Source organism: Myxine glutinosa, chromosome 2 (genome assembly GCF_964187855.1).
Source record: "Myxine glutinosa chromosome 2, kmMyxGlut1.1, whole genome shotgun sequence".
In the NCBI taxonomy this organism is placed as follows: Eukaryota; Metazoa; Chordata; class Myxini; order Myxiniformes; family Myxinidae; genus Myxine; species Myxine glutinosa.
This window is the reverse complement of record NC_136262.1, coordinates 80,430,957-80,454,055: the sequence shown is the minus strand read 5'-3', so window position 1 is coordinate 80,454,055 and position 23,099 is coordinate 80,430,957. Positions and strand designations below refer to the sequence as shown.

The 23,099-nt window shown below is 47.3% G+C and overlaps 1 protein-coding gene across 3 annotated transcripts in view; it reads right to left on the bottom strand.

The window, feature by feature from the left end:
* The window catches only part of VIRMA (vir like m6A methyltransferase associated), a 285,574-nt gene that overhangs the window by 15,853 nt on the left and 246,622 nt on the right, over positions 1–23,099 (bottom strand). For all 3 annotated transcript variants that reach the window (XM_078773440.1, XM_078773442.1, XM_078773441.1), the window contains 2 exons: positions 14,950–15,116; positions 14,093–14,201 (listed from right to left, as the gene is read on the bottom strand). In XM_078773440.1, the coding sequence (XP_078629566.1) occupies positions 14,093–14,201; positions 14,950–15,116 (276 nt within the window). The remainder of the gene's footprint in view (positions 1–14,092; positions 14,202–14,949; positions 15,117–23,099) is intronic.

Here is a 23,099-nt window from a genome sequence, read left to right as displayed (position 1 = left end):
CTACTTGCACTTTTTGCCATAAACCTGGACACGAGATGTCCAACTGTTGTGCTCTGGGAAAGGAAAATCAGGAGCGGAGTTCGACTAGTACGACTCCAAATGCGATGGCCATTGTGAGAAATCGCCCTCAAAAGGGTTACCAACCATTTCCTTCCGAGGGGTTTGTGTCACTGGATGGAGCCTCGACTAACCGGAGACCGGTTAGGATATTGAGGGACACAGGGGCACATCAATCTTTAATGCTTGAAGGCATCTTGCCATGGTCCGAGGAGACGGAAACTGGGGATAGTGTTCGTTTACAGGGGATTGGTGGCTGTGTTCGTGCTCCACTTCATGTCATCCATTTGGAGTCCGATTTGGTGTCATGACCGGTCACCGTCGGTTTACAAGCCACGCTTCCTGTAGAGGGAGTATCGGTTGTTATCGGGAATGATTTGGCCGGTGGTCAAGTTTATGGTAACCCGATGGTTGTTAAAAAGCCCAGTAAGGAAAATAACACCACACCAGTTAGGGATGGCGACAAGTTTAGCAAGTTATTTGTAGGTGGACTGAACTTCAAAACAAAGGAAGATGTTTTGGAGTCTGCCTTCAGCAACTATCAACCGCTTTTGGAAGTGCTGCTGATAAAAGACAGGGAGACACGAAAGTCAAGAGGGTTTGGCTTTGTCACGTTTGAAAACTCAAAGGACGCCAGAGAGGCAGAAAAGGATCTGAATAGCAAGGAGTTGGAGGGTCGGACCATCACAGTAGGGAAGGCATTTCCTAGGGGTCGAGGGGGCTACAGAGGAGGACCACGGAGTAGTAGTGGTGGTGGCCGCAATCGATATTATTATGGAGGCTTCCAGAGTTATGACAGCTCCCGAAGGAAGGATTATCAGAGCAGTGGCCGAGAAGACCACCATTCAGGTGACTACTGTGACAAGTGGTCCAACCGTGATTGTTAGGAAAGTTAGAAAGAGTTGAAGCACTGAATGCTGCGGAGCAGCCGAGCCAAGATTCCTACACAAGTTAACCGTGAACGCCACGTTTCTAAAGGCGTCCAGGTAGTGAATATGTCCAGGCCTCACCACCCAACCACCATGGAACCTGGCCCTCAGCTCGGCCTCCCAGAAAAAGTGCGATCGATTGGCTTGACTTTGGATTTTTGATCAACCCCTTAACCTTCATTCAAAAGAAACTAAAAGTAAAAATCAGAGGTTGATGAGAGGGAGTTTGGCTTTGCAGGGGTAACTTGGAAATTGAACATGTAAAGGGCAGGGACAATGTCGTTGCTGATGCTTTGTCCAGAGTGAATTAACTTTGGAAATCTCTAAGTTGTTCGAAGTTTTGTTGCTTTATTTTTTAGTACATGTTGTTATGTAGAATTATTATATGGAAGTGCAAAATTTGCTACACTCGTGGAACCAGTTTTTTTGCATCTATATACCCTTGGCAACAAGACCTGAGTTGGTTCCATTTTTTTCAATGGCGTCTTCGGCGGCCATTTTGAATTTCAAAATGGCCACCGTTTTTTGCAATTTTGTATGTATTCTAATTTCTACAGTCTTAAATTACACATAGATAACTATAATTACAATAATGAAAGAAATATGAACATTTGCTTTATTCTTTTTTATCTTACAGGTATTCATAGACAAGTTGGATTTCAGCTTCACCGCCGCATAATGTCATCGTTTGAAGAGCCACCTTCTAAGAAGCAATGCACAAGTTACGAACTTTGTGTATTCTGCCAAGAGAGAACTCCTGAACCTTTGGTTGACGTTGCTCATGCCAATTTCAAATGTGCAATTTCAAATTTCCAGGGAGCATCCACCACCAAAACACAATCACGCAATGAAAAGATAAATGGAACATGTGCACTTATTGGACAGCACATCATCCAGGGGTTCAAATCTGATCGGCAGGTGCAATATCAGCCAAAGTCCTCAACTTCAACCTTCAGGTTCACAACTGAAACGCCATTAGGGGTTGGACTTTCACTCCATAGCCATCATGAACACCGCAGTCGCAGAGACATAGAGATGTTGTACCAGAGTGGCGTTGGTGTTTCATATCAACGTGTAAAGGAGATCACTTCAAAGATTGCCACCACAGTCCAAGAGAATATGAATGAATTCAATGGCGTTTTAATGCCTCCAGGACTGTTGAAAAATCTGCCAATCAGATGCTCAGCTGATAACATAGATGCCAAGGTAGACACAGCTGATGGACGGAACACATTCCATGGGACTGCTCTTGCTGTCTATCAACAAGTTCCCCCAGATGTATCAGAATACGAGACTGTAGCTGTACAAGTACTATACAAGGAATGACATAAATGCCAGAAAAAATGGTTAATCAAAGTGTTTTATGTGAAAAGATACATACAAAATTGCAAAAAATGGCGACAATTTTGAAAGTCAAAATGGCCACCAAAGACGCCATTGAAAAAAATGGAACCAACTCAGGTCTTGTTGCCTAGGGTATAAGGATTCCAAAAAACATTGGTTCCACTTGTGTAGCAAATTTTGCACTACAATGACACAACACCATGTACTATTTTGGGGAAACATTGATTACTTGTGTTGGTTTCAAGAATTTGCCTACAAAGAAAGTTTTTGCTGTGTTCAAACTTTCTTTATTGAGGGGGGGAAGTGTTACGGATTCGGCCCTAATTATTGTTGGTATTATTATTGTTGTTGGTCCTCAGTCAGGGTTATTGTGGTTAAAAGGTTTAAAAGCGCTCCTGGTAAAATGTGGCCAGAAATCCGGATCGTGACCCGGAAGAGAAGGGGAGCGAAAGAGAAGAGGCGGGAGGAGATCGTGAACAGACGTTTGTTGTTGAAGCTCCGGACTGAGCGGTCGAGCGTACAGTGCGAGTGAACCTTGCGTCCTTGAAAGGAAGTTCGTGCGATAGTAGATATCGCCGGAGTGCTGTGGAGCCTGTGTAGTTGGGTATCCTCATTGGGGTTCCGGAGTATCCTTGCCTCAAAGCCCCGGTTCGAGTGAAAGCCGTCTGCCATCTTCGCCATGCGCGCAACATGCAGTGAACAGGTTTTTGTCACGTCGGCCGGGCATTATTCCCCGGTGGGTTGCCGGGGACGGCTGTGCAAGAAAGTGGATTTTGAGGATTATAAGGAGACTCGCTGATTGAACCGCAAATGTGTACGTCAGAGCGCGCCTTTGGGAGGTTTCCCATTCCGCCGCTATTGTGTGGGGTGTTGGACCACGTGACCTGTGGGTTGCTTCGATCGTCCACAGCTCAATTGATTGTGATCGGACATTGATCCAACGATCGCTGGAAGCGAGTCGACTTCGCCTTGGAGGGGTACAGAGACATTGGGGGAGTGCTGTGAGTTTGGGCTAAAGGAATAGATAAGGTTACCATCTTAAGATTTGATTGTACGGTTGATTGCCCCCATTGTTGTATGGCTCTTTTTGCATGATTTATAATGTATTATTGTTTGTTCATCACCCTTGGTGTGGTTTCATTATTGATTAATTTCAACCAAGGATAACATATCTTTCTGCCGGGGACTCTCTCGGGGCTCGGAGGTTTACCGAGACCAGGGGAGAGGGGAGGACCCCGTAACACGATGCCTCGTGCTTGAAAAATAAAAACAAATTCTCAACAATTCGATGTTTCTCCTGCCAATTTGAATGGTATATTCAAATTGCTGAGAATTCAAAAAGTCTATTTCAAAAAAATGGATCTGGGATAAATTAACGAGGGTAGAAAAGATCACGGTTATGGATGGGGGAAGACAAGAGATGGTGGTGAACAGCTATTTTAAAGACCTGGAGGGAGGAGTGGGATTGAAGAGAGTGAAGGAGTTTGTTCCAGAGGCCGGAGAAAAGAGGGAATGAAAGAGTGAAGGTGAGCAGAGTCTTGATTTTGGCAGTTTCACCAGAAGAGGGTTGCTGGCAGATCTTGTGCTCCTGCAGGAATATTTGGGGGACAGAGCATAGACAGAGCTGGGGGAGCTAGGCCGGAGAGGAGTCGGTAGAAGACAGAAAGACCACCTACCTGCCTGTGGTGAGCGATTGAAAGGCCCTCAGAGTCAGATTCATCGCAGGAGATTCCATTGATTCTGAAAGCTTTGGCTTAAACAGCGTGAAGCCAAGCTCGGTGTGAGGCAGGAGCACCGGCCCAGAGGGGAGCGCAATGCTCCATCATGCTGTGGATGAAAGCCTTGTACGTGGTGAGGAGCTAAGGTGTGCCAAGGAAGGACTTCGCACGACGGAGGATGCCCAGTCCGTGACTGGTTTTGAGGGCCAGATTGGAAATGTGGTTTTCCCAGGAAAGATCATGGCAGATAGTGAGCCGCAAAATCTTCAGTGACAGAACTTCTTGGAGAGGATTGTTGAGAAAGTAGATGGGAGGGTTGTCCAGATGGTCTCTTCGGAGAGACATAGTAAGAGTGTGAGATTTGTAAGGATTCAATGACATGTTTCACTTGTTTGACCAGTCTGTGATTTTGTCCATGTCTGCAGAGTGAGGAGGCTGCTGCCTGCCGATCTGAGGGTTGAGATGTGGAGCGGCAGGGAGTGGAGTCATCAGAAAAAAGATAGAGAGGATTTTCCAGAGAATCGGAGAGATCATTGGTGAAGACCAGAAAAAACACATGGCCCGGACCACTGCCTTGAGGAACTCCAGCCTGAACAGGAAGGGGAGAAGAGAGCGTTCCATTCAGGGCCACACGTTGACTGCGACCGGTGAGGAAGTCCGCAACCCATGCATGGAGGTTTCCATGGATACCATAAGAGGAGAGTTTGATGAGCAGGGCGGGGTGCCAGACCGTATCGAAGGCATGTGATATGTCAAGGGAGACAGCTCTGATTTCCTGCTTGGCATTGAGGACCTCCATCTATTGTTGAGACAGCAGAAGCAGCATTTCCAAAGTAGAATGACCTGGTCTGAATTCAAATTGATGATCAGAGGTCAAGCCATTGGAGAAGAGGAAGTATTTGATATCAGAAGCAATGATGGATTCCATGACTGCTGATAAATGGGAGCAGGCTGATTGGTCTGTAGTTGCAAGGATCCGTTATTGCACCTTTCTTATGTAACGCGGTAACGTTGGCTGATTTCCAAGCGGATGGCAGATGACGTTGAGCAAAAGAGAGGGTGAAGAGAACAGAGAGAGCGTGAGATAGAGCAGCAGGGCAGGATTTTAGGACCCATGGGCTGATGCCGTCTGGTCCAGTTGCAGCATCAGAGTCGAGGTTTGACATGAACTTCTCCATCTTATCAGGAGAGAAGGACACAGTGCCCAGGAGCAGCTGGGTTCGACTGGGTAAAGTGGGTACAGAGAGATGGGTTTGGGCACAAGATTGAGGCAAACACAGAGTTGAGGCATTCAGCTTTTTTACGTGTGCTGTGTAGCCGTTTGAGGGAAGGGAGGAGATGGAGGGGGACCAAACACCAGAAACAGATTTGACCAGACACCACCAGGATTTGGAAGAGGGAGACAGATAAGAGAGTTCGGTCTTGATATATAACCACCTTTAGAGGCCATTTTTCCCCACAAGCGGGGGTTGGTCCTTTTTCGGGAACCGTGGTTGTTGTTGTTTTTTGGTCCCCTTTTTGAAGCAATGTTTTACGGCCGGATGCCCTTCCTTGACGCCAACCCTTTTTGCCGCCTTTAACGACAAACAGGGAATTACCAGTGAACTGGTACTCAATTTGCCGACCTCGGAAGGAGGACAGGCTGAGTCAACCCCCTGGCATTAATTCAGCGATCGACCGGGATTCGAACCCAGGATCCTAGGATCCTAGGATCCTAAGCTGGTACCCTAGCCGCTAGCCCATACCACGCTAGGTCTTGATAAAGGAGAGATATTGTTTCCTGGCTCTCCTGAGGGTGGACACACACTTGTTTCGGGCTTTGTGAATGGAAATGAGATTTCCTTCCGTTGGATTTGCTTTCCAGGAGACGAAGGCAAGTTGTTTCTGGGCAACAGCCTCACCACAAGATTCCGTGTACCATGGACGGGAGGGAAGGGTATGACAACTGAAGACGAGATGGGATAAATCTGTGCATGAGAGAGAGCAATTTACTTTGGAATAATTCCCAGGATGAGTTGATGTCAGAGGCGGTAGAGATGGGAGACCAGTCCAGATGATTGATGGCTGCTTGAAGACCGTGCCAGTTGGCCTGAGTGAAATGCCAGACTCGACGACGCTGAGGAGGCTCCCTGCGAATGGTCAGAGAGATGTCCACTTTAACAAGCACATGATCAGATGAGCCGATTGGAGCAGAAGAAGAGTAGCAGACATTTTCAGGGAAGTTAGTCATAACCAAGTCCAGAAGAGAAGATGCTCCGTTGACTGAGATCCGGGTCGGGAAATTGACAGATTGTGTCAGTCCCAGTGAGTCGCAGAAGTCCTTTGCTGAGGAGCCATGGCTGGTGAGAGAGGTACCCACACCCAGCCAACTGGCATGGTGACAATTGAAATCACCACATATGAGGAAGCGAGAGTTGGGATGAGGAGATATAAGTTGGTCCATATTATCAGACAGCGAGATGTAGATGGAGTCATCACTGTTTGGTGGATGGTACAACACACATATGAATAAGAGGTGGGAGCGAAGGTGAAGCCTTAGCCAGAGGTATTCCTGGGGGTGGGGTGGAGAGAGGGCAGTGCAGGACGAGTGAGAAAGAGAGTTTTTGATAAAGATAGCAACCCCACCTCCAGGACGAGGCTCAGGTCTATCATACCGGAGGAGGGAGTAACCCGGGAGAGATACGAAGGAATCAGAGACATCATGAAGGAGGAAGGTTTCTGTTAAGCAGATCACATCTGGTTTGTCAGAAGCAACCTGTATGGAGAGATCAGTTAAGTTTGAACGAAGGCCAAGGATGTTTGAGGTCCATTCCATTAATGAAGAGGAAGGGGGAGCATCGGATACAGAACAGAGGGAGGGGAGGGTCGGGTAAGATGTGGAAGAGGAGGAAGAGGTTGGGAGAGCTGTTGAAGGTGTGTCAGAGATTTCAGAATAGCTCGGAGAAAGGGAAGGATGGGGCGGACAAAAGGTTGGATGGTGATTGGGTGAGGAACAATGTGTTATTTGAGGAGGGGGAAGAGCGAGGCAGAAGGTTGGGGGAGATGGAGGTGAGAGTTGGAAGGGGGAAGAAGCGAGGAGGACGCTTTGAGGAGGAGGGGTGGGAGGGGGGAAATGGAGAAGAAATGAGGGTGGGGAGATTTGAAGGGGAGGGGTGAGGGGGGAGTTTAGGAGGGAAGGGACAAGGGCAGGAATTTGAAAGGGATGGGAGATGGGGGAGATTTGGAGGGGAGGGGTGAGTCTAGGAGGGGAGGGGTGTGGGGGGAGTTTAGGAGGGAAGGGGCAAGGGGGGAGATTTGAAAGGGATGGGTGATGGGGAAGATTAGGAGGGGAGGGGTGATGGGGAAGTTTTGGAGGGGAGGGGTGATGGGGGAAGATTTGGAGGGGAGGGGTGAGATTGGATTTTGGAAAGTGTACGATTAATGGGAAACTAACATTTATTGCAAAATGAGTTTCTTGTGACCTCCGAGTCAAAAATACGTTTAAGGACGCTGGAGGGGGGGGGGGTGGTGTGCAGGTGAGTTTAGGGAATGTATGAAAGAGGCACTGTAAGAGATGGAAATTTTTTTGGAATGAATAGATTTGGTGAGCAAGTCGAAAGCAACCTTTTAAAGAAGAAGAAGAAAAAGGTGTTGTAATATACGACAGAATACAGTACTTCAGGGGAAAGTTTTAACATTTTAAAGTTTGACAGTGAAAACTATCTGGGGAAATGGGTGTGAAACACGTGGTCGAAGAACGAACGAACGAATAAGAACAACGAATAAGAACAGAAGGAGGAAATTTTTTATTTATTTTTTTTGAGTTGAGATTATAAACAAGGACGTCTGGGGTGAAAAGACGGACAAAAACAGAGAACGAAAGTAATTGGAGCACAATTGACGGACCGCTGAGAGAAAAACAAAGCCTCAAGGTATGACACGGTACAAGGCCTCAAAAGACACGACACAAATTAACACGATTTTCAATACAGGTATGAAAGGGAAGGATGGGAGAGTATATTGAAATATATATATAATCAAGTATATTGAAAATATACTTTCACGAGCCTCGATTCAGTATACAAAAAAAAAATAATAATAAAAAAAAAGATTTACACCGATAATTTTCCTAGGGACCCACTGTAGGTACACACACCATAAAATAAATACAGTTTTGACGAAAATACAAATGGGAACATTTACTTAACTTGGATGGCGTGGAGGGGGTGGACAGCTTCGAAAAAAAAAAAAAGGAGGAAGAAGGAAGGAAGGAAGGAAGGAATGCACAGAAGGAAGTGGACTTGGGGCCCTTGAGAGATCTCAGACACCTCCTCAGGAAGCTTATCAACCCAGAAGATGTTTTTGTGATTGTTGATAGCCCCATTCAAATGGGAGTGTGCTTCATCACTGAACCACAATGAGTTGATCCAATTTGGGTACCTTTCCATTCGGTTACGAAACCAATCACACATTGTTACTCGTCTTGCGATGTCATTCAGAGTTGGTTTATGCCTTACAGATATGATTTTGTGGTGGAGCTCGAGTACAGAAGTGAGAATAAGCCCCATCGATGAGGCTGAGATCGCCAGTTCTCAGGATTTCTTAGGACTTTTGCAGAATCTCTCAAGATCAATGTTCCCCTGGTCCTTGGTAATACTTGGTGTGCTGCCACTGTTGCCTGTATTTTGATTTCTCACGTTTCCATGTACTTGGAAGTGATCCACAAACCACTGCCTGCTCCCATTGGAAGGCCCACTATGGGTGTGAACATTGTAATACTGACAGTATCATTGGCACAGCTGCACATAAGATTTTGTCTCAAACCACAAAGTCACGATTTTCACTTTTTGTTCCACTGTGAACACCATAGTTGACGTAGGGTCCTACTGACTACTTGTTAGAAATGGCATACCACCAACACCACCATAAAAGAGGGGTATGACATTAGAAACGACAGAATATCAGGCTGCTCAAATAGTCCACTTTTTTGAAACACCCACACTCACTTCCGTTTCCGGTCTTGCTGGCGAGGGTTCGTTTATTCTCAGCTCTCCATGCTATCCATCGAAATCGAAGTTAAGTAATTGTTCCCATTTGTATTTTCGTTATAACTATTTATTTTATGGTGTATATATTGTCTCCCGACGAAGATTTTCGGTGCAAATCTTTCATACCTGTATTGAAAATCGTGTTAATTCGGGTCGTGTTTTGAGGCCTTGTAGTTGTACAGTGAACACTGTACAACCTTGAGGCTTTGTTTTTCTCTCAGCGGTCCGTGTTTTTGTGATCCAATAACTTTCGTTCTCTGTTTTCCCAATCTTTTCACCCCATAGCCCTCTTCCTTGTGTAAATCACAACTCAAAAAAATCCAAAAAAAAAACATTTCCTTCTCTGTTCTCATTCGTTTATTCATTCTTATTCGTTCGTTCGTTCGTTCTTCGACCACGTGTTTCTCCCCCATTTCCCCAGATAGATTGTCAAATTTCAACTCGTTATTTTATCGTCCATGCGTTATTGTTTTGATTATAGTTACTTTTGGTTTGAATTTCCTGTAACTTGTAATTATTTAATCGTGTTCTGCTCCTCGTGTACGGCCTTGTAGTTGTACCCCCGTCGGTGTTTGTTATCTTAATCGTGTTTTGCTTGGCTCTTAGTTTTTTTCCCTTCTACCCCGAACATAATACTCTGTCTAACGTTCTAAATCCCCACCTCCCCCCCCCCCCACCCCCAAAAACCAAACAAAACAAAAAAAAAAATTATTTTCCTTTCTCCACGTGTACTGTTGACTCATCCTGTATTTTCTGTCCAGGTGTGCTGTTCGCCCCGCCCCCATTAACTCCTTGCCATCCACCGTTTGCCCTTCACGTGACTCGTGGTGGTCCCTCTCGGCTCTCCCCCCGTTGGTATTTTTGTGCACATAAGATTGTTCACGGTTCTGTTTAAATATTATTTAAATATGTATAACCTTTCCCCTTCAGTGTTTTACTCAGTGGTATTTTACAACACGCTGTTTTTCTTCCTATTTAAAAGGCTTTTCTCAATTTCCTCTCCAACTCATTCCACCTCAAAAAAAAGAAATTCAATATCTCATACGTCTCCCTCACTACATGGTCTAAATTCACATTCATTCCATCCCTCCTCCATCATTCTGAACCGGATTGCTAACTTGAAAATCACAACAAACCCAATTTGTTTTCAATGTTCGTCTTTCATTAATCATCCACTTTCTAAACTCCCCTCTTGCCCCTCCCATCCAAATCCCTCCCCTTGCACCTACACTCCTAAACTCCCCCCTTGCCCCGCCACTCTTAAACTCCCCCCCTACCCCTCCACTCCTGAACTCCCCCCTTGCCCTTCCACTCCTGAACTCCCCCCTTGCCCTTCCCCTCCTAAACTCCCCCCTCACTCCTCCCCTTCAAAACTCCCCCCCAACCCCTCCCATTCAAATCTCCCCCCATACCATTCCTCTCCAATTCTCCCTCCTCCCCCCTCCTCCTCAAAGCTGCCTCCTCCCCACTTCGTCTCCCTTCTATCTCATACCTCCACCCCCCCCAACCTTCTTCTTTCCTCTGCCCCCCCTCAAACAACCCCTCACTGTGCCTCATCCCTTCACCTTCAAACCTTTCATCCTCCTCATCCTTCCCTTTCTTGGAACTCTTCTGCAATCGCTGACACACTAACAACTGCTCTCCCTACCTCCCCCTCTCATCCTTCATCTTACCCTACTCCTCCCCTCCCCTGTCCTGTACCCGATGCTCCCCCTCTCTCTTCATTAACGGTATGGACCTCAAACATCCGGGGCCTTCGCTCAAACCTGACTGATCTCTCCATACAGGTTGCTTCTGACAATCCAGACTTGATCTGCTTAACAGAGACTTTCCTCCTTCAAGATGTCTCTGATTCCTTAATATCTCTTCCTGGTTACTCCCTCCTCCAGTATGATAGACCTGAGCCTCGGCCTGGTGGTGGGGTGGCTATCTTTATCAAAAACTCTCTTCCTCACTCTCCTTGCACTGCCCTCTCTCCTCCTCACCCCCAGGAGTACCTCTGGCTACGGCTTCCTCTCCGCTCCCACCTTTTGTTCATATGTGTTCTGTACCGTCCCCCAAACAGTGATGACTCCATCTACATTTCACTGTCTGACAACATGGACCAACTTCTATCCACTCATCCCAACTCTCTCTTCCTCATATGTGGTGACTTCAATTGTCATCATGCCACCTGGTTGGGTGTGGGTTCCTCTCTCACCAGTCATGGCACCTCAGCAAAGGACTTCTGTGACTCACTGGGATTGACACAATCTGTCAATTTCCCGACCCGGATCTCAGCCAATGGAGTATCTTCTCTTCTAGACTTGGTTATGACTAACTTCCCTGCTAATGTCTGCTGCTCTTCTTCTGCTCCAATCGGTTCTTCTGATCATGTGCTTGTCAAAGTGGACATCTCTCTGGCCATTCTCAGAGAGCCTCCTCAGCGTCGACGAGTCTGGCATTTCACTCAGGCCGACTGGGATGGTCTTCAAGCAGCCATCAATCGTCTGGATTGGTCTCCCATCTCCACTGCCTCTGACATCAATTCTTCCTGGGAATTCTTCCAAAGCAAACTGATCTCTCTCATGCACAGATTTATCCCATCTCGCCTTCAGTTGTCTTACCCTTCCTCCCGTCCATGGTACACTGAATCTTGTGGTGAGGCAGTTGCCCTGAAACAACTTGCCTTTGCCTCTTGGAAGGCTAATCCAACTGAAGGAAATCTCAGTTCCTTCCACCAAGCTCGGAACAAGTGTGTGTCTACCCTCAGGAGTGCCAGGAAGCACTATCTCTCCTCACTCAAGAATGAACTCTCAAACCTGTCTCCTTCCTCCAAATCCTGGTGGCGTCTGGTCAAATCCGTTTCTGGTGTTTGTTCCCCCTCCATCCCCTCCCTTACCTCAAATGGCCACACAGTTGACATCGCACGTGACAAAGCCGAATGCCTCAACTCTGTGTTTGCCTCAAAATCCTTAGTCCCAAACCCATCTCTCTCTGTTCCCACCTTTCCCAGTCGAACCAAACTGCTCCTGGACTCTGTGACCTTCTCTCCTGACAAGGTGGAGGAGTTTTTGTCAAACCTCGACTCTGATTCTGCAACTGGACCAGATGGCATCAGCCCACGGGTCCTAAAATCCTGCTCTGCCGCTCTATCTCACCCTCTCTCTGTTCTTTTCACCCTATCTTTTGCTCAAGGTCATCTGCCAGCATCCTGGAAATCAGCAAACATTACCGCTTTACACAAAAAAGGTGCAAAAACAGATCCTTGCAACTACAGACCAATCAGCCTGCTCCCAATTATCAGCAAAGTCATGGAATCCATCATTGCTTCGGATATGAAATCTTTCCTCTTCTCCAATGGCTTGATCTCTGATCATCAATTTGGTTTCAGACCAGGTCACTCTACTCTGGACATGCTGCTTCTGCTGTCTCAACAATGGATGGAGGTCCTCAATGCCAAACAGGAAATCAGAGCTGTCTCCCTTGACATATCACGTGCCTTCGATACGGTCTGGCACCCAGCTCTGCTCACCAAACTCTCCTCCTATGGTATCCATGGAAATCTCCATGCATGGCTTGCGGACTTCCTCTCTGGTCGTAGTCAACGTGTGGCCCTGAATGGATTTCTCTCATCTCCCCTTCCCGTTCAGGCTGGAGTTCCCCAAGGCAGTGTGCTGGGCCCTGTGCTTTTTCTGGTCTTTATCAATGATCTCTCCGACTCTCTGGAAAATCCTCTGTATCTCTTTACTCCACTCTCTCCCGCTCCATTCCTCTTCCCTCAGATCGGCAGTCTGCAGCCTCCTCACTCTCTGAAGACCTGGACAAAATCACAGACTGGTCAAACATGTGGAACATGTCTTTCAATCCTGACAAATCTCACACTCTTACTATGTCTCTCCGAAAAGATCGACTGGACAACCCTCCCATCTACTTTCTCAACAATCCTCTCCAAGAAGTTCTGTCGCTCAAGCTTTTGGGTCTCACCATCTGCCATGATCTTTCTTGGGAAAACCACATTTCCAAGCTGGCCTCCAAAGCCAGTCGCCGACTGGGCATCCTCCGTCGTGCGAAGTCCTTCCTAGGCACACCTGAGCTCCTCACCACATACAAGGCTTTCATCCGCAGCTCAATGGAATACTGTTCTCCCCTATGGGCTGGTGCTCCTGCCTCACACCTGGCTCGGCTTCACGCTGTTGAATCCAAAGCTTTCAGAATCATTGGAATCTCCCGCGATGAAGCTATCTCTGAGGGCCTTTCACTCACTCACCGCAGGCAGGTAGGTGGTCTTTCTGTCTTCTACCGACTCCTCTCCGGCCTTGCTCCCCCAGCTCTCTCTGTGCTCTGTCCCCCAAATATTCCTACAGGTCGCACAAGATCTGCCAGCCACCCTCTGATGGTTAAACTGCCGAAATCTCGGCTCTCTGCTCACCTTCACTCTTTCATTCCTCTTTTCTCCCGCCTCTGGAACAAACTCCCACACTCACTTCAATCACACTCCTCCCTCCAGGTCTTCAAAACAGCTGTTCACCACCATCTCTTATCTTCCCCCATCCAAAACCTTGATCTTTTCTACCCCCACTAATTCACCCCAGATCCACCTTGTTTGAAATTCCAACTTCTTTCCTGGAAGTCTTGGCAGTGTCCATATGTTTTATACCTCTCCCCCCCCCCCCCCCCCCCCCTTCCCATGCCTTCCCCCCAAAGCCCTCTCCCTCCCACAGTTCTCTCGATGTCTCCATGTCTCTCGGTCCCTGCTCTCAAATGTTGTGTTTGTGTCCTTCCCCCTCTCTCCCCATCTTGTCTACCGCTCCCGATGTTATTTGTTTTGTATGTCTGTTTGTCTTTCTGTGTGATTAATGTTCGCTCTTTCACGAGCCTCGATCTTGTATACAAAAAAAAAAACCAAAAAAAAAAAAAAAAACCCTGCACTTGCAGGTCTGCTGATAAAACAAAAAAGGTCATGAATAGAACACAGCGAAGAAGTGGAATAATGAGAAAGTTGAATGAAGATAACAGCCGATACTCGCTTACTCACCATACAGGTATCAGGGTCGTAATCGTCACAGTGGCTAGAAGAGAAAAGTGTTGAAGCAGGGAAAGCAGGGAATCTTTCATCGGATCCCTCGGTCAGGACAAAGACGGTCCTGAAAAGGGAAAATTTAATACACACGCATGGGCAAAAGAAATTACAGCGGCAGATGAACCTGCAAGATAAAGAGATAATGAAATATATATTTTATTTTTTTTAATGAAAAAAAACAAAAAAGACGAGTGAGGCTTCTCAGGTGTTCGCGACCATAAGACCTTCACTAATGGCATAAAATTTCAACTCGATCAAGTTATTTCAGACATTCCGTAGGATTGAATATAATTTCAGCTTTGGACAACATACTGGCCTCACATTTCTCGTCAAACATGTCTAACGGCGACATTTTCCTGGATACGCGCACGCGCGCGCGCGCGCGCACGCACGCACGCACACACACACACACACACACACACACACACACACACACACACACACACACACACACACACACACACACACACACACACACACACACACACACACACACACACACACGTGCTGTCCATCATTTGGACATAAAACTTGACTTTGCATCAACTGGTGGGCATTGAAGATCCCACGTTGTCCTTCACGGTGAGTAGCAGAGCTAATGCTGGCAACCTGAACAAATTCCAAAGGAGTGCTCTAAACTAAAGGGGGGAACCGCATCATTGGCATAACCGCACTCACAGCAAAAAATTTATGCAAACCCACAGCCATGGGTCATATGGGTCATATGGGTCATAAGGGTCATAAGGAAATAGCAAGCTGGGTCATAAGGAAGAAGAAGTGCAGCAATCAGGAGGTAGCAGCAGCACACTCACCTGGAGGCAAAATGCTGCTGCAAGGTGTCAGGTAAGGGAAACTGAGGTTCAGCAACATTATCAGAGTCAACAGGAAGTGTGCTGATATTTTCCATTTCCAGCATCGATTGCAACCAGGCCAGACCACGAAGGACACTTTCAGCACCTTCGTCTTCCGTGCTTTCCTCCTACAAGGTGACAAATTATTCTCAAATGTAGTCTGGAGAGCAGTTATTTCTACCATTTGAAGACACAAGCCAACAACAGCGTTATCAGAATTTCTGCATAAACGCAGAACTCTTTTCAAGGCTTCCTTTGCAAAAAAAAAAATATATATGACCGAATTTCCCTGGCTGGGTCGGTCATAGTGCAAATTATGGCACACCCGGGAATCTGTCTCGCTGCGATTAATCCAATAACGTGCCAGTCTGCACCGGAGGTTTTAACGTGATGCCAGCCACCTGGTTTTAGTGCAAGGCCACCAAACACGTCACGTAGCAACGAAGAAATCCCGGTCATGCACGACTTGGCGCCAGACAATCCGATGTACGAGCAACAATTCCGAAACAACTTGTGACAGAAACTTTGTCAATGAAAAAAAACTGAAAAAGCCTCAAAATAGAAAGCACGATTTTTCGCAGCTGTAAACACTCTCCACGCTAACAACAACAACAACATGCATTTTAAGGCCATTTTCCCTGCGAGAGCGGGGGTTAGCCTTGCGGTCCCCATGACAATCTTCTCCATTTTGCCCTATTTTCTGCATCTCTCCTTGTTAACCCCCTTGCCTGCATTTCTTCTTCCACCATCTTTAGCCAAGACTTTCTCGGTCTTCCCCATCCTCTACTTCCTTCTACATTCATTTCCATCACTCTTCTCAACCAGTCACTTTCATCCTTCCTCAACACATGACCAAACCATCTCAACCTGTTCCTCTTCACAGCATCAATCACAGGCTTCATTCCCATCATCTTTTGCAATTCATCATTTGTCTTCCCCTCTCTCAACGATACTCCGCACATCCACCGAACCATTCGCATTTCCACCCTTTCCAGCCTTCGTTGCTGCTCTACGTTCATTACCCATGTCTCGCTCCCATAAATCATAACACTTCTCACACATGCAGCATACACCTTTCCCTTCAGCTTCAACGACACTCCCCTCCTCATCAGCACGCCACTCAGTTCTCGAAACTTCTTCCATGCACATCTCACTCGAGCAACCGTTGCCGAGTCTGATCCACCTTCTCCATTCAGCATGTCTCCGAGGTAGCAAAATGTTTTCACACCTTCCAGCTTCATGCCGTCCAAGATCCAACTCAACATGTCCTCCATCTGCAGCTCCCTCTGTGCACGCCTACATTTGAATGTAGCTGCCACACTGGTTAATGACCCTATCAGACCACTGCATTTTTGATGAACCCACTCAGCACACATTGTACATTGAATGGAGTTCACTCCGACACCCTTCCTGCACACAGCACATAGCCACTTCCCATTCTTTCCACCTCACCACATGCTTTACCACTTGCCATCACCTTCGTCTTTCCGATATTCACCTTCAGACCTTTTGTCTCCATACATTCCTTCCACTTGTTCATCTTTTCCTTCAGTCCATCCATACTTTCCACAATCAACACCAGATCATCTGCAAACAACAACTCCCACAGCAAACCCTCCTTTACATTCTGAGCCAGCACCTCCATCACAGCTACAAATAGTAGTGGACTTAGTACTGACCCCTGATGCACTCCCACCTGCACCTCAAACTCACCACTGTTCCCGTCCTTCGTCCTCACTACTGTGCGTGCTCTTTTGTACATTGCCATCACTACTCTGATCAACCATTCCTCCACTCCTAACTTCCTCAATGCCCATGTCAATACTTCGTGTGGAACCCTATCGAATGCTTTCTCCAGATCAACAAACCCAAGAAACAACTTCTTCCTCTTCTCCATGTACTTCTCCTGCAACTGCCTCACAATAAAGAGCACGTCTGTCGTTCCTCTTCCTGGCATAAATCCAAACTGCATTTCGTCGATCTTCACCTTCTTCCTTATCCTCCTCTCTCCAACACCCTTTCCAATACCTTCATTCCATGCTCCAATAACTTTATCGCTCGGTACAAGCCACACTCCAGAGGGTCACCTTTCCCCTTGTATAGAGGGACGAGGCTATTCAGTTCCCAATCCACTGGAATGCGGCCTTCTTTCACCACCAGATTACAGATCTCTCTGTCATTCTCTTCACACTCCAACTTCCTGCTGCCTTCAACATATCTCCCACAACTCCCGTCGATCCTCCCTCTTTTTACTCTTCATTGCTTTTATCGCTTCCTCAGCTTCCTTCTCAGTTATCTTCTCTGCCGGTCCTAAAACTGGGTTACTCTCTATGTTGCCATCCCATTCATTCTCTGTATTAAACAGCATTTCCATATATCTTTTCCATCTTCCTTTAATTCCATCTGAGTCCACAACGATTTGTCCCACTTCATCCTTCAAGCAACTCACCCCCATCACATCACATCTCTCTTTCGCTATCTGCTTTGCAATCCTGAATACCGCTCTCTGACCCTCTTCCGAATCCAAGCGTTCTCCGAAAATTTCCCTACATGCCTCCTGCGCCTTTGCTACCTCTTTCTTTGCAGCCTTCTTGGCTGCCTTATAACTTTCATGCTCTGCTTTTTCTGCTCCCATACCCTTCGCCTTCTGCCACTCCTTGAACTTCTTCCTCTTCTCGTCAATCCTCTTTCCAAATTCATCATCCCACCACCATGTTTCCGAGTGCCTCGGTGGTCCTTTTGTCCATCCACATACCTCACCAACAGCTCCCAACAGGCAATCTTTCATTGACATCCAACCACTTTCATGCTCAACCACGTCATCCTCGACCCGACTCAGCCTCTCTTTTAATGCCTCCCTTACTGTCACCTCTTTCAACCTCCACACCTTCATTCTCGGTTGGTACTTCACCCGCCGAGCTCTCCTCGCACCTTTAACCCTTATGTCGCAGACAACCAAGTGGTGCTGTGAAACAGACTCCTCCCCCGGGATCACTTTTGTGTCCCGGAGGTGCCCCCTATCTCGCCTACGCACCATCAGGTAGTCAACGGTTGTCGTCGACCCACCTGACGTGTATGTAACATTGTAACAAGCTTATTATCCTCTTTCTGGAACTGAGTATTACAAATCAACAAATCAGCTCCATCAGCAAACTCCAAAATCCTTTCACCTTCTCCTTTTCTGACACCATATCCTTAACCCCAATGAACTCCCTCAAAACCGTCCATACTCCTTCCCACATGTCCATTTAGGTCTCCTCCTACCACAACAACTTCCTCATCTTTCACATTTTCCATCAGCTTCTCTATCGCACACCAGAACTTGTCCTTCTCTTCATCGCTCCAAACCAACCTGCGGAGGATATCCCGAGATGACGTTCACCAAGTGCTTTCCAATCATCATTTTCACCATCATCAACCGTTCACTCACTCCAGTCACACTCACCACACTGTCTACAAACTCCTCAGAAAACAGGACACCAACACCATTCACGCCCTCCGGGCACCCTTGCCACACAAACTTGTATTTCTGTCCCTGCCTACCCTTCACCATTCTCACACCACTTCCCTTCCATCTCGTCTCCTGCACACAACATATGTCCACTCTTCTTCTGATCAATACTTCCACTACTTCTCCTGATCTCCCTGTCATTGTCCCTACATTCCATGTCCCAAACCTCAGAAACCGATCTCCACTTCGGGCTGTACCCTGCTCATATGTAGTTGTAATTGTCATGGTTCTCTTTTTGAGGTAATGTTTTTATGGCCGGATGCCCTTCCTGACGCCAACCCTCTTACGACACGCAGGGATACGGTGTACCTATTCTAAACCAGGAGACACACCGGTATCTCCACGCTATCGAAGTTACGTAATTGTTCCCATTTTTATTTTCGCCAAAACTGTATTTATTTTATGGTGTGTGTACCGACAGTGGGTCCCTAGGAAAATTCTCGGTGTAAATCTTTCATACCTGTATACAAAATCGTGTTAATTTGTGTCGTGTCTTTTGAGGCCTTGTACCGTGTCCTACCTTGAAGCTTTGTTTTTCTCTCAGCGGTCCGTCGATTGTGTTCCAATAACTTTCGTTCTCTGTTTTTCCCAGTCTTTTCACCCCATAGCCTACCTACTTCCTTGCTTAAAATCTCAGCTCACACAAAAAAAAAAAAAAAAAAAAAAAAAAAAAACATTTCCTTCTCTGTTCTTATTCGTTGTTCTCATTCGTTTATTCGTTGATCTTATTCGTTCGTTCGTTCTTCAACCACGTGTTTCTCCCCCATTTCCCCATAGTTTTCACTGTTAAACTTTAAAATGTGTAAACTTTCCCCTGAAGTACTGTATTCTGTCGTATATTATAACACCTTTTTCTTCTTCTTCGTTAAAAGGTTGCTTTCGACTTGCTCACCAAATCTGTTCATCCCAAAAAAAAATTCCATCTCTTACAGTGCCTCTTTCCTGCATTCCCTCAACTCACCTGCACTCCATCCCCCCTCCAGCATCCTCAAACGTATTTTTAACTCGAAGGTCACAAGAAACTCATTTTGCAAGAAATGTTCGTTTCCCATTAATCGTACACTTTCCAAAATCCAATCTCACCCCTCCCCTCCAAATCTTCCCCATCACCCCTCCCCTCCAAAACTTCCCCATCACACCTCCCCTCCAAATCTTCCCCATCACCCATCCCTTTCAAATCTTCCCCCATGCCCCTCCCCTCCAAATCCTCCCCATCACCCATCCCTTTCAAATCTCCCCCCATACCCCTCCCCTCCAAGACTCCCCTCACCCCTCCCCTCCTAGACACCCCCCTCACCCCTCCCCTCCAAATCTCCCATCCCTTTCAAATCCCTCCCCTTGTACCTTCCCTCCTGAACTCCCCCCTAACCACTCCGCTCAAACTCCCCCCTGACCCCTCCCCTTCAAATCTCCCCACCCTCATTTCTTCTCCATTTCCCCACTCTCACCCCTCCTCCTCCTCCTCAAAGCATCCTCCCCGCTTCTTCCCCCTTCCAACTCTCACCTCCATCTCCCCCAACCTTCTGCCTGGCACTTCCCCCTCCTCAAATAACACCTCATTGTACCTTACCCAATCACCATCAAACCTTTTGTCCGCCCCATCCTTCCCTTTCTCCGAGCTATTCTGAAATCTCTGACACACCTTCAACAGCTCTCCCGACCTCTTCCTCCGCTTCCACAGCTTACCCTACCCCTCCTCTCCCCTGTTCTGCATCCGATGCTCCCCCTTCCTCTTCATTAATGGAATGGACCTCAAACATCCGGGGCCTTCGTTCAAACTTAACTGATCTCTCCAAACAGGTTGCTTCTGACAAACCAGACGTGATCTGCTTAACAGAAACTTTCCTCCTTCATGATGTCTCTGATTCCTTCGTATCTCTCCCGGGTTACTCCCTCCTCCGGTATGATAGACCTGAGCCTCGTCCTGGAGGTGGGGTTGCTATCTTTATCAAAAACTCTCTTTCTCACACGCCCTGCACTGCCCTCTCTCCACCTCACCCCCAGGAATACCTCTGGCTATGGCTTCCCCTTCACTCCCACCTCTTGTTCATATGTGTGTTGTAGTGTCCACCAAACAGTGATGACTCCATCTACATCTCGCTGTCTGATAATATGGACCAACTTCTATCAACTCATACCAACTCTCTCTTCCTCATATGTGGTGATTTCAATTGTCACCATGCCAGTTGGCTGTGTGTGGGTACCTCTCTCACCAGCCATGGCTCCTCAGCAAAGGACTCCTGCGACTCACTGGGACTGACACAATCTGTCAATTTCCCGACCTGGATCTCAGTCAACGAAGCATCTTCTCTTCTGGACTTGGTTATGACTAACTTCCCTGAAAATGTCTGCTGCTCTTCTTCTGCTCCAATCGGTTCATCTGATCATGTGCTTTTTAAAGTGGACATCTCTCTGACCATTCTCAGGGAGCCGCCTCAGCGTCGACGAGGCTGGCATTTCACTCAGGCCAACTGGCATGGTCTTCAAGCAGCCATCAATCATCTGGACTGGTCTCCCATCTCTACCACCTCTGACATCAACTCATCCTGGGAATTCTTCCAAAGTAAATTGCTCTCTCTCATGCACAGATTTATCCCATCTCGTCTTCAGTTGTCATACCCTTCCTCCCGTCCATGGTACACGGAATCTTGTGGTGAGGCTGTTGCCCAGAAACAACTTGCCTTCGTCTCCTGGAAAGCAAATCCAACGGAAGGAAATCTCATTTCCTTTCACAAAGCCCGAAACAAGTGTGTGTCCACCCTCAGGAGAGTCAGGAAACAATATCTCTCTGTTCTCAAGATTGAACTCTCTTACTTGTCTCCCTCTTCCAAATCCTTGTGGCGTTTGGTCGAATCTGTTTCTGGTGTTTGTTCCCCCCCCCCCCCACCCCCATCCCCATCCCCTCCCTTACCTCAAACGGCTACACAGCTGACTTCGCACGTGAAAAAGCTGAATGTCTCAACTTGTGTTTGCCTCTAAATCTTGTGTCCCAAACCCATCCCTCTCTGTACCCTCTGTACCCACCGTACCCAGTCGTACCCAGCTGCTCCTGGACTCTGTGTCCTTTCCTCCTGACGAGGTGGAAAAGTTTGTCAACCCTCGACTCTGATTCTGCAACTGGACCTGACGGCATCAGCCCACGGGTCCTAAAATCCTGTTCTTCCGCTCTTTCACTCCCTCTCTCTGTTCTCTTCACCCTCTCTTTTGCTCAAGGTCATCTGCCATCTGCTTGGAAATCAGCCAACATCACAGCTTTACACAAAAAAGGTGCAAAAACAGATCCTAGCAACTGCAGACCAACCAGCCTTCTCCCAATTATCAGCAAAGTCATGGAATCCCTCATTGCTTCGGATATGAAATCTTTCCTCTTCTCCAATGGCTTGATCTCTGATCATCAATTTGGTTTCAGACCAGGTCACTCTACTCTGGACATGCTGCTTCTGCTGTCTCAACAATGGATGGAGGTCCTCAATGCCAAACAGGAAATTAGAGCTGTCTCCCTCGACATATCACGTGCCTTCGATACGGTTTGGCACCCCTCTCTGCTCACCAAACTCTCCTCCTTTGGTATCCATAGAAATCTCCACGCATGGCTGGCGGACTTCCTCTCTAGTCGTAGTCAACGTGTGGCCCTGAATGGGTTTCTCTCATCTCCTCTTCCTGTTCAGGCTGGAGTTCCCCAAGGCAGTGTTCTGGGCCCTGTGCTTTTTCTGGTCTTCATCAATGATCTCTCCGACTCTCTTGAAAATCCTCTCTCTGTCTCTTTGCTGATGACCCCACTCTCTGCCGCTCCATTCCTCATCCCTCAGATCGGCAGTCTGCAGCCTCCTCACTCTCTGCAGATCTGGACAAAATCACAGACTGGGCAAACAAGTGGAACATGTCTTTCAATCCTGACAAATCCCACACTCTTACGATGTCTCTCCCAAAAGACCGACTGGAAAACCCTCCCATCCACTTTCTGAATAATCCTCTCCAAGAAGTTCTGTCACTCAAGCTTTTGGGTCTCACTATCTGCCATGATCTTTCCTGGGAAAACCACATTTCAAATCTGGCCTCCAAAGCCAATCGCCGACTGGGCATCCTCCGTCATGCGAATCCCTTCCTTGGCACACCTGAGCTCCTCACCACATACAAGGCTTTCATCTGCAGCTCAATGGAATACTGCTCTCCCCTCTGGGCTGGTGCTCCTGCCTCACACCTAGCTCGTCTTCACGCTGTTGAAACCAAAGCGTTCAGAATCATTGGAATCTCCCGTGATGAAGCTACCTCCGAGGGCCTTTCACTTACTCACCGCAGGCAGGTTGGTGGTCTTTCTGTTTTCTACCGACTCCTCTCCGGCCTTGTTCCTCCAGCTCTCTCTCTGGGCTCTGTCCCCCAAATATTCCTGCAGGCCTGCAACCCTCTTATGGTTAAACTACCAAAATCAAGACTCTCTGCTCACCTTCACTCCTTCATTCCTCTTTTCTCCCACCTCTGGAACAAACTCCCTCACTCTCTTCAATCCCACTCCTCCCTCCAGGTCTATAAAACAGCTGTTCACCACCATCTCTTATCTTCCCCCATCCAAAACCTTGATCTTTTCTACCCCCGCTAATTT